The sequence below is a fragment of the Desmodus rotundus genome, chromosome 4, assembly GCF_022682495.2.
Source record: "Desmodus rotundus isolate HL8 chromosome 4, HLdesRot8A.1, whole genome shotgun sequence".
NCBI classification, from domain to species: Eukaryota; Metazoa; Chordata; class Mammalia; order Chiroptera; family Phyllostomidae; genus Desmodus; species Desmodus rotundus.
The window spans coordinates 132,119,729-132,138,114 of NC_071390.1; the positions used below are offsets into that span (position 1 = coordinate 132,119,729).

Here is an 18,386-nt window from a genome sequence, read left to right on the forward strand (position 1 = left end):
AACCAGTGTGTAGTCAGCCCTTACTATGTGCTTTCCTCTGGCCTAGACATGGAAATTTTAGCAGAGGATTAAAGTCACCTCTGGTCTCAGGCAGTTTATAGTCTAATGCCACCTTTCTAGGAGCAGAGCAAAGTGAATTGAAAACATTTCTTCTTTAAAGAAAAAAAGATTGTATTTATTTATTTTTAGACAGAGGGAAAGGGAGGGAGAAATAGAAGGAGAGAAACATCAATGTGTGGTTGCCTCTCACATGCCCCACACTGGGGACCTGGCCCGCAACCCAGGCATGTGCCCTGACTGGGAATTGAACCAGTGACCCTTTGGTTTGTAGGCCAGCGCTCAATCCACTGAGCCACACCATCCAGGGCTGAAAACATCTCTGAGAAAAGACGCTGAGGACAGAATTTTACGTTACTACTAAGAGAAGATAATATGGAATGATTTTCAAATTAGGAGGCCAAATAGGCTATTGGATTTGGTGATATAGATGTCAATGATAATCGTGACAAAGGGCAGGTTCAGTAAACTAAGGGAAATAAAGCCTGATTGGAGTGGATTCCAGGGAGAGGCAAGAAAGCAAGAAAGTGGGAACAACAGGGACAAACGGTGTATGAGTTTTGTTGTAAAGTTTTGTTGTAAAGAGGACAAGGGCAGTGGCTAGAAATATGAGGGGTCAAAGAAGGTTTGTGTTTTAGGTTGAAAAATATTTCAGGAAGTTTGTGTGCTGGTGCAAATAACCTTATTGGTCTGTGATGGGAAAATTGATGATACAGCAAGAAAGGGAAAATCTGCAGGGCCAAGTTCTCGAGTGGGAGACAGGGGGGAAGATCCAGGACAGGGTTGGCCTTAGCAAGAAGCAGAGAGAGGTCATCCACTGAAAGAGGAAGGCAGGCAGGTTCTATGGAGACAGGTGAAGAGGGAGTTAGTAGAGTGGGAGGGTAAGGATGGCAAAGTAGATGTTTGATCGAATGTATTTTCTCTGAAATGAGAAGCCAAGCATTAGCTGGAAGTGAGGACCACGGAGGTCTGAGGAGAGAGGAGGAAGTGGTACAGTCCTCTCAGAGAGCGGGGAAGTAAGCATACTAGAGGGTAACGACAGCAGCAGATTGGGCGGTGCTGAGGGCCCAGGAGGTTGTTTTTAGATTGCCATGTTACTGATGTAAGGTAAACTGCGCATAGAGTACCTACAATCTGACAAACTTCCACACACAGCTACCCTTCAGCAGCTCTCATTTGAACTGCACAGGTCCACTTATATGTGGATTTTTCCCCATAAATACTGTGAATTTATTTTCTTAATAACATTTTCTTTTCTCCACCATACATTATTGTAAGAATACAGTATATAATATACAAAACATACAAAATATGTGTTTATTGACTGTTTGTGTTATTGGTAAGGCTTCCAGTCATCAGTTGGCTATTGGTAAGTTTTGGGGATGTCAAAAGTTATATGCAAACTTTCAACTGTGTGGAGGTCAGGGCCCCCCACATTGTTCACAGGTCAACTGTATATACACTTGTGAAACCTCACCACAATTAAGACAGTAAATATATCAGCTTCTTCCAAAAGTTTCTTCATACTCCTCTGTAATCCCTCCCTCCTATCCCGCCCCTCACCGCCCCTTTCCCCAGGATCCCCTGACCTGTCACCACAGATTAATTTGTATTTATAGAGAGTTATATAAATGGCATCATACAGTATACATTGTTCCTCTCTGGCTTCTTTCGCTCAGCATGATTGCTTTGATTCACTCGTGTTTTTGCGTGTCAGTATTGTGTTCCTGCTATTGTGAGTTGTACTGCATGGTACGGATAAGCTATAATTTGTTTATTTGTGGGTTGATGGACATCTGGGTTGTTTCCAGTTTACAGCAATGATAAATAAAGCTGATATATGTGTGTATGTGTGTGTGTGTGTGTGTGTGTGTGTATACCTTTATGTGGACATATACTTTTTGCTTTTCATTTTCTTGTGTAAATACCTAGTAATGCAATGGCTGGATCCTGTATGTTTAACTGTTTAGGAAACTGCCAAACTGTTTCATGAAGTGTTTGTAAACACGTAACAGCATGTGTACATTCCCATGATGGGTGTGTCAGCGTGCCAGTTCCTCTGCATCCTGGTAAACGTGGTCAGGAAGGCGCTGGTGTGATGGCAGAGTCAATGAGGGGGAGGAGGAGAAGAGGAGAGCTGGAAAGATAGGAGGCGCTAGTTAGAGAAGTGAGGAGTCTGCAAGTGAGATTTTGGAGGTGGTGCATAGTAGGACTGTGAAACCTAAGTATCTCCAAAGAGCACACTCTTTGGAGGTGAGGACGTGGAGGAACTGGGAGGCCAGGGTATTACGTGGCTCATCCTCAGGGAAGCTGAGCTCACCGAGCTGAACCGCAGGAGCAGTGCTAGAGGAGAACACCACGGCCACCCGAGTGGGGGCGGGAAGGTGACCAGGAGAATGGTAGTTGGCTGCCATAAGGGAGAATAAAGTACAAAAATCTGATGAAATACGCTGAGGAATTTTATTCATGTATGAAAGTTTTTTAATTCAGAAGGCCCTATACAGTACACACATGAAACCTTAAGAAATAGAACATTACTTAATATGAATTGCAACTGCAGTGAATTGAACATCCCTCGGGCCGTGATACTGACGATTAAATGAATAATGATGACTACCGGTGATACGACTGGCCATGGGTGGAGTGCGGACTAGGTGGTGGGCTCTGTACTAAGCTCTTAACGTTTAATTCTCATACGGTGATCCCGCACAAGACTGGCACTGTTATTTCCATTTCATAACAAATAGAGTCAAAGAATAAAAAGAAATAGAACATTACTAGTACTTGTTAAATACCCTCAGTGCCCCTTCCAATTGCTCTCCCTCCCACCTCCCCACTAAGGTAACCGCTAACCTGATATCTGTGTTTATCATCCCTTATCTTGGTTTATGGTCCAACTCATATTTACTTCTGTGTGGTTTTACATGTTCTTTAACTCCATAGAAAAAGTTCAGACTGCATGAATTCTCTCTGCAGCTTTTTTTTTGCTCAGCAAATTCTATGTTGATTCATAGGTGAGTCAACATTTGCATTGATTCCCGTAGCTGTGGTTTGTTTCTCACTACATTAAGGTATTCATTGTATGAATATCCCACAATTGATTTGGCCACTCTTTTTGGCTTATAATCCCAGATGCTCTCTATAACAAAGAATATTATATGTGCCTTTTAGTGTATATGTGAAAGAAGAGTTTCTCCAGGGTAGGTACTGGATTTTTTTTAAATACAGACAGGAACAGTGCTTTGAAAATGGTAAAAGGAGCAAAAAAGACACCAGCCTTTTCTGTCGGCTCAGGGCTGTGTGGGTGAGGGAGGCGGCAGGGGGAGAGGGTTGCTGAGTAGACTGAGGCTTCAGAGTTGGAAATCTTCCCCATTATTCCCAGAGTGGCTTCCTCCCTGGGCCCGAACTTGCTTTTGATCATCTATATGGCTCTATATGGATACAAGAGAAGTATAACCCAGAAAATAATAAAGACAGACGCAGGGAATTCAGACTTAATTCAAAAGAATTATGTTTCATATTGTGCCTAGTTTTGTGAGGCATGTCATATATTCTAACCTTAAATCATCATCATCACCATTTCAAGTCCACTATTCACTTTACTTAATCAATAAATATTTATTGAGTGTCCTATGTGCCAGGCACTATGTGGATACTGGTAATGCCAATATTAACAAGAAAAACTTGTTTCCCTGAGTCAAATATATGAGTTCCTGGTACAGCTAATGGTCCTATTGAAATTGTTGAAGCAAGTCAGCTTTGGTTTGTGAGGGTTTCTCCTACACCCACGTTCCTTCTTCACCCCTCTCAAATCTACTCACTGGAGCACCTTTGACTGAAAAGTAAAGAATGGTCAGATGGACTCTATTGGAAGAGTAAAGCATTGAAATTATCACTCATGCATTATTCTTCATATGTGTGAATATATGTGTCCGGAGCTTGGCTAGCATGGAAGATACAATGGTGAGCAAATAGATTTGGGCTGTAACTATGGAACCTGTAATAGGTGAAGCAGATTTTGATCAGGCTGGTAAGGCTGAAGCCAATTTGATAGGGAAACATTTCAATAAAATATCAAACCATGCCGAGTACTATGAAAGTACTGAGTACAGTGTGATGAGAGCAAATAATACGGGGTCTGGCCTAGCCTGGAAGGGAAAAGAAACGGGGTAAGCTCTGTAGAGAGAGTGGTGTTTGAGTTGAGATCTAACTAAGAGGTAACTAAGCAAAAGAGTGGTTAAAGGGGGGAAGAACGTTCTAGCAGAATGTACAGCAAGGTCAGAGTCAGGAAACTTTAAGTTCATTCCCACTAATCTCAAATTAGCCCTCAGAGCTTCCCAGGAAAGTACAATGGTTCCCTAACCAATGATTTCATTCTCTCTTCTCAAGTATGTTATTTCTTCTCCTTCCTACTCAAACTTGCTACATCTCCGATCCTCACTCTCAGCTGATTATGTTCTGTCCTGTTTTCCCAAGGAGACAGAAGAAATCAGAAGATAACTCACACAAGCCCCTACCATCATATCTGCCCGCCTTCCTGGGTCTGTGCATTTATACACCTGTCAGTGTGAATAAACAGTCCTGGTCCCAATCCAGAGGCAACCACTCCCCTCATACACTGGAACCCCAACCCTCTTGTCCACTTTATGAAGAACATCTCACAAGCAATTCTTTGCTCTCTGTGAACCACTTCAGCCAGCATTAAAGAAAAATGCACATTCCCCCAGCTTTCAAAAAAAAATCCTTTCTTGACTTCATTTCTCCCTTTACACCCTTCCTTTTTTCTCCTTCCTTTTCCTTTAAGATGTCCCTAAAGGGTTGCCTAGATTTCCAACTTCCAATTTTGCTCTTTCTGTCATCTCTTGAGCCCACTTTAATCAGCCTTCTGCTCACAACCTTCAACCCAGCTCACTCTTACCAAGGTGACCAGTGACTAGACCAGGGGTTGAGTCTCGATCTCCATTGCTGTGACACCTGAGCAGCAGTGAGGAGTTGTACAGCCCCCTCCTGGGAACACTTTCTTCAGTCAGCTAGAATATCGTTCTCTGGAGCGTTTTCTCCTACCTCACCAGCCTTCCTTCACTGTTTGCTCTGCTGGTTCCTTCTCTTGACCATAGTCTGAATTTGGAGTGCCCAGTCTCGTGCTTACACAGACTCTCTTCTCTCTCTTTTCACATCCATTCATTATTCATCATTCATTCTCATGGTTTTACATACAAAGGAGCACCTTGGGCCCAGAGCTCACCTCTCAAATTCAGACCTACACATCAGATGGACTACTCAGCATTCTGCTTGGCTCTCCTATAGGCAGGTTGAGCATGCCTGTCACTGAACCCTTCATCTTCTTCCAGGAAGTCTGTTCCTCCTGCCATTTTCCCATCGCAGGTAAGGGTGGCTCCCACCTTCTAGGCCAGGGGTGGCAAACTATGCCCCACTGGCCAACTCCATCCCATTGTCTGACTTTGTAAGTCAAGTTATATTTTGAAACACATTCACATTCATTTATTTACATATCACCTGCGGCTGCTTTCATGCTATAAAAACAGAATGGAGTAGTTGCAACAGAGACCATAGCGCCACAAAGTCTAAAATATTTACTATTGGGCCACTTTAAAAAAATCTTTGCTGATGCCTTTTCTAATTCTTTTTATTTTAAATCCTCACCTGAGGGCATGCTTATTGATTTAGAGACAGGAGAAGGGAGGGAGAGAGGGCAGGAGAGAAACATCAATGCGAGAGAGAAACATTGATCTGGTGCCTTCTCCTGTGTGCCCTGTCTGGGATGAACCCGCAAACTAGGCATGTGCCCTGCAGACTTTTGGCTTATAGGACAATACTCCAACCAACTGAGCCACATTGGCCAGGGTGCACCCAAATTCTGAAAAACTTCCTTGACTCTCCTCTTACGCTGGGACTCTTCATCCCCACATCTAATCTGTCCACTAAGCATATAGACTTCCCCTATAAAATATATTAATCAAATGATTTTCATGGTCATTTGGCAGCTGCCCTGATCAGAACCACTGCCATCCCTTACCTGGATTACTGCACTGGCCTCCCAGCAGGTCTCCCTGCTTCCTCTCTCCCATCTCTTCCCAACACAGAAGATCCCACTCACTTTCTCAAAACCCTTCCACACTTTAAGTACAACTCAAAGTCCTTACCGTATGAGCTATGGCTAATGTGGCCTCTGGTTGCCTCTCTGGTCTCAGTTCCCTCACTTGCTTCATTCCAGCCATTCTAGCTAATTGGCTGTTCCTCTAACATTGGGCACACTTATTACTCCAGACCTTTGCTCTTACTGTTTCCTGTGCCTGGAAAGCTTTCTGCCAATAGCCACATGACTTACTCCCTTCCTCCTTCAAGCCTTTGCATAAATGTTCTCCTCCCACTGGGGCCTCCGTGACTACCATATTTAAAATTTCCAACTGAACTTCTCCTAGCATAATGTCCCTCTGACCTGTTTCCTTCTGGTGCACTATATTATCTTTGAACTCATTTCATTTATTAACTATATCTCCCTGTTAGGAGTAACCTTCCTGTGGACTTTGTTCACAGATAAATTCTCATTCCGAGAACAATGTCTGTCACATAACAAAAGTTCGGTGAACTTCCGTTGAATAAATGAGCCCCAAGGCAGTAGAGAATATGCAAGAGAGAATCCAAAGAAAGCTCGTCCGACTGGAGGAGGCTTTACCTGCCAGACCTAGAGAAGCAAGGAGAATGTTCAAAAGACTGAGAAAGAATTCAGGGAGGTTGGAGTATGGGAAGGCAAGAATACTTGCCTAGAGATGTCTTGAAGAGTGGGGCACAGGATAAATAAGTTTTGATCAGGTCGAAAGAGTCAAAGTCTCAGAGCACGTGGACTTGGGAAGGAGGCGTCCAGGCCAGGCACCATGGCAGCGATTCCTTTAGCAAACGAAGAGCAATCACAGAGGCCTATAGATGAATGAGATTATTACCGTTCAAAGGAATAGACTAACCTCATAATGACCCAAACTAATAAAGTTCCTCTCCTATATATATCTCCTTATTCAGTAAATAAGCACCTACAACAAAGCATCATTCACAATCCTGAGAAGGGCGGGAAGGGGAGGGCAGCTTGAGTGACCTTTGCAAAGCTGACCCACTCTCAAGGAGCTCTTGTTTCTCCCACATTTAGATTCCTGATACCCATTGCATTCCAGCAGACCAACCGCCCCGTACCAGTTGTGTATTCTCTCAATACTGAATTTCAGCTCTGCAATAACGAGAAAGTGTTTCTCATGGATCCCAACACATCTGACATGTCGCTGGCAGAAATGGATTACAAGGGAGCCTTCTCAAAGGGTGAGTTGTTTCCTTCGACTGTACAAAGAGACCGTGGCTGGATTTGAGAAGTTTTCAGGTAAGCCCCTGGGCTAACCTCTCTGTTTATCAGCCGTCAGCCAGCTTGCCAGTGAAGATTCCCCGGGATCTGACGCCAGGACAGCCAACAGTTAGTCAAGGAACAGACCCATATTCTTCCTTCCTGTCACTTCACTGTAAGATCACACACGTGGCAGTGTAGTTACTGGCACTGTGGAAAAGCACAGAAGATTGGGTTTCCAGCCAGATTGTGACACACTAGCTTTGGGTAAGTTGCTTTATCTCTCAGTTCCTCAGAGAGATTGCAACATGACCCCCAGTGCCTACGAGCTGCAAAGGTGTGCTGAACGTACATGTATTTTCCATCATGCTTTCTCAACCGGAAATACTTCCTCTGCCCCCTCCTTGCCCCAAAAGTGGTTCCCTTCACATTTGCAAAGGCTAGCTCTGTCTTCTCCTTCACAGCTCCACTTCATTGATAATCTCCTTGACTTGACCTCAGGTAGTGAATACCCAATACAATGTACAGATGATGTATTATAGAAATGTACACCTGAAATGTATCTAATTGTATTAACCAATGTCAGCCCCAATAAAATCAATTAGGAAAAATGTTAATCTCCTCAAAGAGCCTCTTTGACCACACCAGACAATCCAACATAAGGCCGTATTACTTTCACAACACACTATTCATTTCTTGTAGTACGTATCATTTTTTAAATATTTTATAATATATGGTATTATTTTATTTATTTATTAACTTTCTCTACCAGTTGACTATAAGTTCCTTGGGAATAGAGATTGTGATTAAATGTCAAATTGCACACCATACCACAAGTGCCTGGGTGCTCAATAAATATTTGTTGAATGAATAAATTAATTTCCAGAAGATCTGCCTTTCCTCTCTCAGTTATCCCTCTTGCCTTTTTCTTACTTTTAATCTTCTCTTCACATTTGAGTTTCTTCTCTTAGCCTAAAAACATATTCAAGTCCTGCCCGTAACAGGAGAAAACAAAAATTCTCAACCCTACCTCCACTTTAAACTTCAGCCCATTTTCTCCTTTTCTTTTCATTGAAGACATCCCTAAAGGAGTGGTGAGCATCCACTGTCTCCATGGCCTTTCTTCACAATCCCTGGTCCCTCATCCAGCTGCCTACTGCAGGCAGGGTTTGTCCCACCAGGGCTCAGAACTCTGTCTTGTTGATGAACCAAACCCATGGATTTTGACATGTTTTTCCTACTTGGTTTCCTTTGCACCAACCTCACCTGACGCCATCTCACCTCTCTGCCCACTTCTCACTCTCCTGCCCTGGGACTCCGTTCTCTGCCCTGTGTTGTTGCCCCAGGTTCCAGGCTTAGCTCCTTCTGTTCTCACTTCAGTGCTACTTCTGGCCATTCCCATGGCCTGTCCCATCCATTTACACTGAACCTCCTAGACTCCTCCTACTCTACAGCCATTCCATCAAATTCACCTTATCCCTGATCTCTCACTTCCACATGCATCTCCAATGATGTCTTTCAGACACCCAGAGATGTCTAGAACTGGACTTACCTCCCTCCAGATGGGCTTCTCCCATATCTGCTGCCCCACTGACTGCACCTCCATACTCCAGGTGCCCCAGGAAAGAACTTCAGGGTTATCCTTCACTTCTTCACCTCCCACATCCCATCTGTCATAAAATTGAATGGAATCCAACTCCTAGACATTTCTTGAATCCGTCCCCCTGCCTCACAGCTATACTTTAGGTACCTATCACTAGAGCATTAAAATAGCCCCTATCTGGTCTCTGTGACTCTAGTCTCTTTGTCTTCCCTCCATTCTCTGTTTTCTGAAGCCCAGGTGTGTTGATATTACCCCCCTACCTGAAGTCTTCCAGTGTTACCTGTTACTTTCATACTTAAGTCCGGAATCCTCAGCATCATTAGTTCATCTTCACAGGAGTCTCCTCGGCTAGGGCCTCTGCACATCCTGCAGTCCGGTCACACTGACCTGCCACAGAGTGGATGCTCTGGGCAGGCATCTAGAGCAGACGGACATGTGCTCAGCCGCTGTCCTCGTGTCACAGACAGGAGAACTCGGACAACTTAGCTTAAATGGGGTAGTAATTGAACCTGTCTCTGTGGGCTCATGGGAGGGTTAAATAGGGTGGTGTAGGTGAAGAGCTTGCTGCTGTAGCAGCACTAAGGAAACAGTAGCTACACCAGGGCTCTTGCCTTTCAGCATTCAGTATTTTGTACTGGAGTTTCCTTTGCCTAGAATGCGCTCCCTGCCTCTTCCTTCCATTACAAACGCTATGACAAATGCCTACTCATAGTTCAAGATTCTGCTCAGATATTGTCTCCTTGTTATATCCTTCCATACCTCTCCCCACGCAGATTTCTGTGTGCAACTTATGCTTATTTAACATTATGTACCTTCCTCTATTGTTGATAACAGCAGAGTATTGTGGTAGTTAATAGTGTGGGCTTTGGAGCCAAAGTACCTTGACTTTGAATCCCACCCTCAGCATTTACTAGCTTTGTGACCTTCAACAAGTCACTTAACCACTCAGTGCCTCAATTTCCTCATTTGTGGAATTGTTAGTACTACGTGAGTTCTTACATGGGAAGGCCTTAATATAGTACCAAGCAAGTAGTATGAGTTTGAAAAATGTTAGCTATGGTTTTTTTGAATCCTTACCCAAGGACATTTTTTTCATTGCTTTTAGACAGAGAGGTGGGGGGGGGCAGAGAGAGAGAGAGAGAAACATTGACTAGTTGCCTCCTGTACACTCCCTGGCTGGAAATCGAACACGCAACCTTTCAGTGTACAGAACGAAGTTCCGACCAACTGAGCCACACTGGTCAGGGCTAAATGTTAGCTATTTTTAGCAATTATTTAGCTATTATTTCTGTCCTCTCAGCTGCCATCAAACTCACCTTTGTATCCCCTGCACATAACAGACTGCACACGTTAAATACTGAATATGTATTAAATAAAAGAAGCAATAAATAAATGAGTGAGTATTTTAGGGGCATGTGGGTTCCTAGAGCTCTTCATAGAGAGGTGCTTTTGACTCAAAGGGAGTGTGTTAAATCCTTTTTGTCCTTAACATTACTTTCTCTTTAATCCTAAATTCTGACCTAATTAATGCCTCTCAATCTTTCCAGGTCAAATCCTTTATGGCCGAGTGCTTTGGAATCCAGAACAAAACCTTAATTCTGCTTACAAACTCCAGCTGGAGAAAGTCTATCTCTGTACTGGCAAGGATGGCTATGTGCCTTTCTTTGATCCCACGGGGACAATCTACAACGAAGGACCACAGTATGGATGCATTCAGCCGAACAAACACCTAAAACACAGATTCTTGCTGCTGGTATGTCACTGTTGGTGTTAAAGAGCTGACACTTGAGTAGGTTTTCTCAGCTATGAATTCTGCTTGAAGCTGATAAAACCCAGCCCCACTCTTGATGGTTTTTTATATATATATATATTTGTTGTTTGCTTCTCTCTGATCAGCTGAATTCTAGTACACATAACCAAATCTGATGGTTATCTGATGGTCATGGTGGGTGACCAGACAAGCTCTTTCTAATGTCCCAGGAAAAGGAAAGTCTAGGCAGTGTTTCTCAAGTGTGGTCCAGAGACCCCTGGACATCCTCAATTTTCTTTCGGGGAGTCCTCAAGGTGGAAACTTCTTCCCTAACAGTATGATGATGCTTGCCTCTGTCACACGCATTCCTTCCTGAGTGTAGACAGCATGGACGGTTTATTGATACGGTTTCAGATCCCACATTGTAAATAATCTTTAAAAATGCCACTTATCAACTTATTGATAAAAGTTATTGATGAAAGTTCTTAAAAACATTCTGCCCTTTCTCAACTACATAGCTGTGTGAGGTCATTTTCTTTATATACTTCAGCTTAAAGAACATATCACAACTGATTGAATAGAGAAGTTATGAGAATCTAGTTCTATAACAGAGATTTTACAAAAATATAAAATAATGCCAGCTCTCTTATATGGAGGTGTGGGTGAATATAGGTATTTTCTCTAAAAAATATGTTACTTATGTTAATGTGTAATGGGCTTTTCATTGCCATTTTAAAATGAATTCATAAAAATACTTTAAAATTTTTTGGTGTTATTTGTAATATAGCAAATAGTGATAGATATAAACCACATAAATAAAAGACTTTTGGGGTCCTTGGTTGTTAAGTGTGTTAAGGGTCCTGAGACAAAATAGCTTGAGAATTATTTGTCTAGGCTACTCCACTCTGCACTTTGAGATCGCAGAGACCACTGAGTGTCCTCTGTCCTCTCTTGAAGAGGACAGTGGGTGCCTGGAAGTGGCGGCTGACCTGAGGAGAGGGCTCTTGCCGCTCACACTCCGACCAACCCGAGGCAGGCACGCACAGCCCCTCGCTCCTCCCAGTGACTGCTCCATGCCAGGTCAGTGGTTCCATCTCACTAAATCTTTTTTTTTTTCCCTGAAAATCTAGGACCGCAGTCAGCCAGAGGTGACTGACAAGTACTTCCACGACGTGCCCTTTGAGGCCCACTTTGCTTCCGACTTGCCTGATTTCCACGTGGTCAGTAGCATGCCAGGCGTGGATGGATTTACTCTGAAAGTAGATGCGCTCTATAAGGTGAGTGCGGTGAGAAGAGAGGGGTAGGACCAAGGCCACTTTAAAGGTCGCAAAGAGGAAGACCTCTTCTCTGGACTGTCAGTTTCTTTATATAGCATCTTGCCAGCACGTGGTTTTTATTGTCATTAAGCTTATCATTTACCCAAAATTGTCGTCATCTATCTCCAGTACAACAAAGCAATGATAAAATTATTTAATTTGCATGTAGTCTCATACTGTGTACATCTGGGTGCCTATGATACTCTAGTTTTTCCTAATTTTTTTATATTGCCTGCTTTTTTTGTCTCTGCTTTCATAAGCATGTGGAAAACATTTAACAAAATAATAAATACAATACAAAAATTTAGAATGGCAAGAATTACTAGTATTTGATAAGCAAAAATACTCTAAGTCCCAGTAATAAACATGAACTCCCAAGATCAAATTCCCCTTTTCCTTTGTCCAAATAGTAATCTATAACCTTAGATTTCAGAACTGTTGTCACTCTTCTGAAGTTAGTTCAAAACCATGCAGGGTTTCAATGGGGGCAGATGAAATGGCAATAAAATACTTGATGATTTAACTGCTTAGGGGATGATCCAGGAAGTATTCAGATTTAGCAAAGTTTTGTCAAGTATCTGCTTATTATGCACAGAGTAAGTGTTCAGTGAATATTTGTTGAATGACTCTATTTTAATTATAGTTCATCAATAAATAGTGAATTAACCCTGACTGGCATAGCTCAGTTGGTTGGGCATAATCCCATAAAGCGAAAGGTCACAAGTTCGATTCCTAGTCAGGTCACATGCCTGGGTTGCGGGTTCGGTACCTGGTCAGGGCACATATGAGAGACAGCTGATCGATATTCCTCTCTTACATTGATGTTTCTTTTCCTCTCTTTCTCTCTCCCTCCCCCATCTCTAAAAATAAATAAATTTTAAAAATACATAAATAAATAAACAGTAAATTAGCATAACAAACAGTTAAGATCCCTGGGAATAAATGTGGTTCTTAATACCATTAGTTCTCTGCTGTCAGGGACAACTCACATATCATAAGCATAACCTAGCTAAAGAGACCATGAAAAATAAATTTTTAGAACTATCCTATATGCAGATAGAAAAAGACAAAAGGCTGAAGAGCTGGACAAAGATCACCCTAATTTAGAAATAAAAGGTATCAAGGCTCATGGTAGCAGCTGTCTGTCCATTTCCTTTTGTCAGAGGCCAACTGTGGGCAGCAATGACACGCTCAGTTTGTCTCCTGTTTTCTTCCTCCTGCAGGTGGAAGCAGGACACCAGTGGTACCTCCAGGTCATCTACATCATTGGCCCGGACACCATCTCGGGACCCCGGGTCCAGCGCTCTCTCACAGCCCCACTGAAGCGCAACCGAAGGGACCTGGTGGACCCTAGTGGCCAGCTGACCCTTGATGATTCCCTCATCTATGACAATGAAGGGGACCAAGTCAAGAATGGCACCAATATGAAGTCCCTGAATCTGGAGATACAAGAGCCAGTCGTAGCTGCTTCTCTGTCCCAAACCGGGGCATCTATTGGCAGTGCACTCGCTGCTATCATGCTTCTACTTCTGGTGTTTTTGGTGGCTTGTTTCATCACCAGGAAGTGCCAGAAAGAGAGGAAGAAACCACCCACAGAGGACATTTTGGAGGAATGCCCTCTGAATACCAAGCTGGACGTGCCCAAGAGGAGCCCAGACAGGGTGGAGAAGAACGTGAACAGACAGTACTGCACCGTGCGGAACATCAACATCCTGAGCGATGCTGAGGGGGCTTATGCATTCAAAGGTGCTAAAGTAAAAAAATTGAATCTGGAGGTCAGAGTTCACAACAATTTACAAGATGGAACAGAAGTTTAATGGAGGAGACCCATGTGTATTTTTTGTCTAAAGTCATTTTTATAAAACGGGGAAAATACTGGTATTTTTATAATCTTGCAGATTAAAAAGGGAAAACTATAGCTTTGAGCGGCAAAAGGCACACACATCACTTGCATCAACTCACAACTGAGCTACCTCATTCAACAGAACCACTGAGACCCCCCCAGAGGACTGGAGTAGTTCTTTCTGTGGATCCCTTGAATAGTCTCCGTAGCTACAGTTGCTCCTCCTGGAAGACCAACCTTAGAGAGCAAGAGTTTTGGTACTGGAACAGGAGTTAAGACAATGAGGTTAGCTGATGCAGTTCAGAGGACTGGGGAATGAACAGGGCAGATTTTAGAGAGAGAGCGGGATTCAGGGCCTTTGGTTCCCCGCCCTCCTCTAGCTTTCTTCTACTTAGGCTCTTCCTGGGCCTCTGGACAGCAGAGTTCAAACTGCTGACATCCAGATTCCATTCAGAATTCTGCTAATCAGCACAGTGGATGTATTTGCTCATTGTGTCCACTTGACAGCCTGCACTCCGTGGCCTCCAGTTGTGCTTAGCATTTCCAGAGCCCTTTTCACCTGGGGGTTCCAAGTGCTGTGGAGGAGAACGCCTCTCTGTAAGTTGCAGGGGAAACCTCGGGCCTCTCCTGTCAGCCATCAGACGTCGGGCATGGCAGAATCCCCCTTACAGAGGAGGGTGACTGAAGCCTGGGCAAAGGAGGGGCCTGGCAAGCACCTCAGAGCACATCAGTGATGCATTGCACCCTAGCCTCGGAGAGGTGTCCTTGTGCCCGACTAGTTTACGCTGCAGCAAGGATGTGGAAAGACATCCTCCCTGTGGAAGGATACTGCAAAACAAGATCAGTATACCATGGCCTTTTTCTCTATTGCCATGGATGCTTAGAAAACCTACAACACTTCCTGCTACCCCAGGCTTCGCCCAGTCCGATTAATAGACAAGCCCATGTGCTTTGCTAGCTGTGGGATTTTTTACTGTGCTAGGGTTTCAGGAAAGTAAGTGATTCATTTGAATAAAGCAAATTAGGAGAAAGCCCAAGCCAGAGTGAAATCAGTTAACAGATGCCTACCAATACTCACAGCAGCTAAAGTACTGGTACTCACAGCAGATAAAGGCACCATTCCTGGTACCGTATTTCAGGGATTTCTCTTTTGGGGGGTTCTTTTCTGGTAGCTCAGGCACTTATTTTACCATATCAGCACATGACAAGGCCACAAACATATGGCTTTAAAATGATTTATTAGTGTTCAAGTAGCAGCTTAACGATTTTTCACATAGTGTGCACACAGCTTGCTTTTGTGTTTCTTTTCGGTTCCTGTCTTAGGCAAAAGTGAAGTATGCACGTCCTGTTGTTTTGCACTGGAGACACCACCTTCAGGAGTAAGACGCTGCCTCTCCCTGATGCTTGGCATACCGCAAGCACTGAGCAAGTAGCAGAGCATTCGCATCATGTAATGTTTGGATTAGAGAGATCCGAGCTCTTTGAGAACATTCCGGACTGGAAACACTTGGGTCCTAAAAGCTAGAAGGAAAGAACTGTGAAAAGTTGTAGGCATCTCTACCAGACTCCAAGCTTCTGGGGAGCAGGGCCTGGTTAGCTGTGCTTCGGATTACTCAGCAGTGCCTTGCATGTAACAAGCACTCCAGAAACAGTTGTTGAGTGAACAAATGACTGGCGTCATGGGTGAGTTAGACAGGAATAAATTTAGGAAGCGGAGGTGAGAGAGTATGGCGGCAATATCACAAGGGCAAGTAGAGAAAAAAAACCAAAAACTTCTATTTGGATTATGAAATAATCTCATTGCAACAAAGAAGCACCAATTTATGTAGACGTGAATCTGGCCGTGGTCTTCAGGAGGACTGGACAGACAAGTCACAGTAGTGTATGAGCCGGAGGTGAGGCTGTGACTTGGTCTCCGAGCAGGGCATTGAGAGGAATGGCTTAGCCTTCTGAGGTGAGAGTAAAGTTTTAGGATAGGATGAGTTGAGGGAGCCCAGGACTGGGAACTCCTGACTGGTCAGGTGCTACTTGAGACCAGCTCAGGCAGTTCGGGGCCAGATCTTATGTATCTGCCTCATAAACATCCCAAATCGGTGTCTCACGGCCAGAGAGCTCACCAGAGGTGCACAGAATCTTCTGACAACTTAGGGGGTTAATGCTAATTCTACAAGGACAGGAAGCCAATCACTTGAGCAACTTTGATTTGACCCATTGCTTATAACTGCTCCGTGTGCCAGAATGTCTACACATTAAAGCGATACCTTTGCATTCACTCAGATATCCTTCTTACACATCCATTATAACACAGTGGGACACCTGCACAGGGAGAGTGCAGGCAGGTGGCAGAATGGAGCTCCTTGGGGAAAGTGTTGGAGACAGATCTCCAGGTGCCCCAGCAGCCTCCACGTAGGAGGTCTTACATGACCAGGGCAGCTTCCCGGAAGGACCCCAAGATAGTGAACTATCTGTGTGAAAGGAAAGCCCTTGCAATACTCCTGCCTCCCCTCCCCTCTGCCCTCCCCAACACATACCTGTTACTGAATGTGGTGCTTCTCCAGTACGTGACATTAGCACATACAAAGTGGGAAAAGATGTGAACTTGAGATTGACTCCTTGGATACCGAATTTCTTATTTACGTTTTATACTTCATTTAGGGATCAGATAATTTGGTGACTGATGGGGGATTATATTTCAGTCAAAACTCTGTTTTCAGTTACTCTGACTCGCCCACTAAAGCCTTGTGTGTGTTTTACTAACCTCTTACACCATGCCTCTAGGGACGAAGGAGCAAAAGCCCTCAGGGGTTGCTGTTTGCTCTCACGTGCTGGCTGGTGATGAAGGTTGAAAGGAAGAAGAGTCTGCATGTTTTTTTCTGCCTTTTATGGTCCCCCAGGCCTTCTGAGGACTCCTGCAGATTCTCATTGGTGGACGGAAACGGCGTTGGGTGTGTTTGCACAGTCTTATGACGGCCTCAGTGTCCTGTAGGAGTGTTTGTTATTCTTGGCTACAACACACCTGCTCAGACTGAGTAAAACATTTGGGGCGCTGTCAGCCTGATTTCTTGACTCTCAGATGATTTTTGTATTTCCAATGCCAATTTGTGTGTTATGAATTTCTGATTTCTCCAGTAGCATATGCCACTATATAAATTTGTATTAATAAATGACAGTCTGGTTGCATTTTTTTTTGCTATGTTCTTTTTAGAGTATTCATCTCAAAAGACATTGCCATGGAGGTGGAAAAATCTTTTTGATATTTTGGAGCAAAGTGTTTGGAGAAAGCCCCTCTGAAGGGATTGGATCTCAGACACATGTTAACTGTGCTAAGAGCAAGCTTGAGAATAAATTACACATCTCCAAATAATGATAGCTCTTTTCGTGCAGTCAGTTGAAACTCCAAGACAAAGAGGAATAATTAAAGTCTCCGTGTGCAATACAGTAAGATGATTATTCACACTGTGCTACCATCAGACTTTCTCAGGACACTTGACCAGGTGTGAGAACGCCCATGTTCTTTTACGCACACACAAAGGTTTGTTAAGTGTCCATAACACCCTGGAGATGACCAAAGCACCAAATAATAGTTTACTGACTTGTGAAGGGGAAATGGCAGAGTCAGAATGGGACTGAGCCCGGGCAGTCTTGGAATTCTGCAAGCCTGTGCGTTTGTGTGCCTTTTCCCACTGTGGGATTGGTTTACATAAAAAAATAAAAGTATTGCCAAGGATGGTGACCAGCAGGGCTCTGTTGGCACCTTTTCATGGACCATTAGCGACCTCAGCAAGACTTGAGTAAGCATGTTTTCATAAAATCTGGAAAGGATGCCACAACCAAACCTAGGATTTCCTTGGATGCTGCAGGGACTTAACGTAAGCTTCACTGCCTCACAGCTGCCCCTTGCCTCACAGCTGGCTTTGAGCCCTGGAGTGCGTTTCTCTTGGGCCCATGGAGAAGCTGTATCAGACACCAACCTGTGAATTGTTAGGACTGGCTATGAAAATGGTCCCTAAGACCTGAAATTGAATGGCTATCATGTTTAGGAAACGTGGGAGGAAGTGGCAGCAAATGAGTTCTCACATTGATTTTGCAGTACCTCACGGATGAGGGTTTTGAAGAAATACTGGGAGCAGGAGAGGAAGACTATATTGAGAATACCTCATTAGGTCCAACCCCATATGATTGCCGATTTTGTAGGTTAAAAATAGTCCTATATCAGTGGTTTTTTATGTTTTAACCTAATATTAAGATGCCAGTAAATGTAGACAAATGTCTAAACCTGTAGAAAGCATTAATGAGAATTTATTTGAGCCAAAATTTTGAGGACATGCCCCAAAACAAGGTCTCAATAGATTGAGAAAACGCTCTGGAGAAGGGCAGTTTTATAGTTCTTCTAATACGTTTAGAACCAAAGGACAAAAAGTAAGGAAGTTTACATGAAATCTATTGGTGGTAGATAAGGAGGTAGGAGA

The 18,386-nt window shown here is 43.6% G+C and overlaps 1 protein-coding gene across 2 annotated transcripts in view; it reads left to right on the top strand.

Moving 5' to 3' along the window:
• Nucleotides 1-16,607, top strand: part of FRAS1 (Fraser extracellular matrix complex subunit 1) — a 423,027-nt gene extending 406,420 nt beyond the window's left edge. For both annotated transcript variants that reach the window (XM_024577139.4, XM_045184911.3), the window contains exons 71-74: nt 7,220-7,386; nt 10,556-10,761; nt 11,889-12,035; nt 13,298-16,607. In XM_024577139.4, coding sequence (XP_024432907.2) covers nt 7,220-7,386; nt 10,556-10,761; nt 11,889-12,035; nt 13,298-13,891 — 1,114 coding nt within the window. In that variant the 3' untranslated portion in view covers nt 13,892-16,607. The remainder of the gene's footprint in view (nt 1-7,219; nt 7,387-10,555; nt 10,762-11,888; nt 12,036-13,297) is intronic.
• Nucleotides 16,608-18,386: the final 1,779 nt, after the last annotated feature.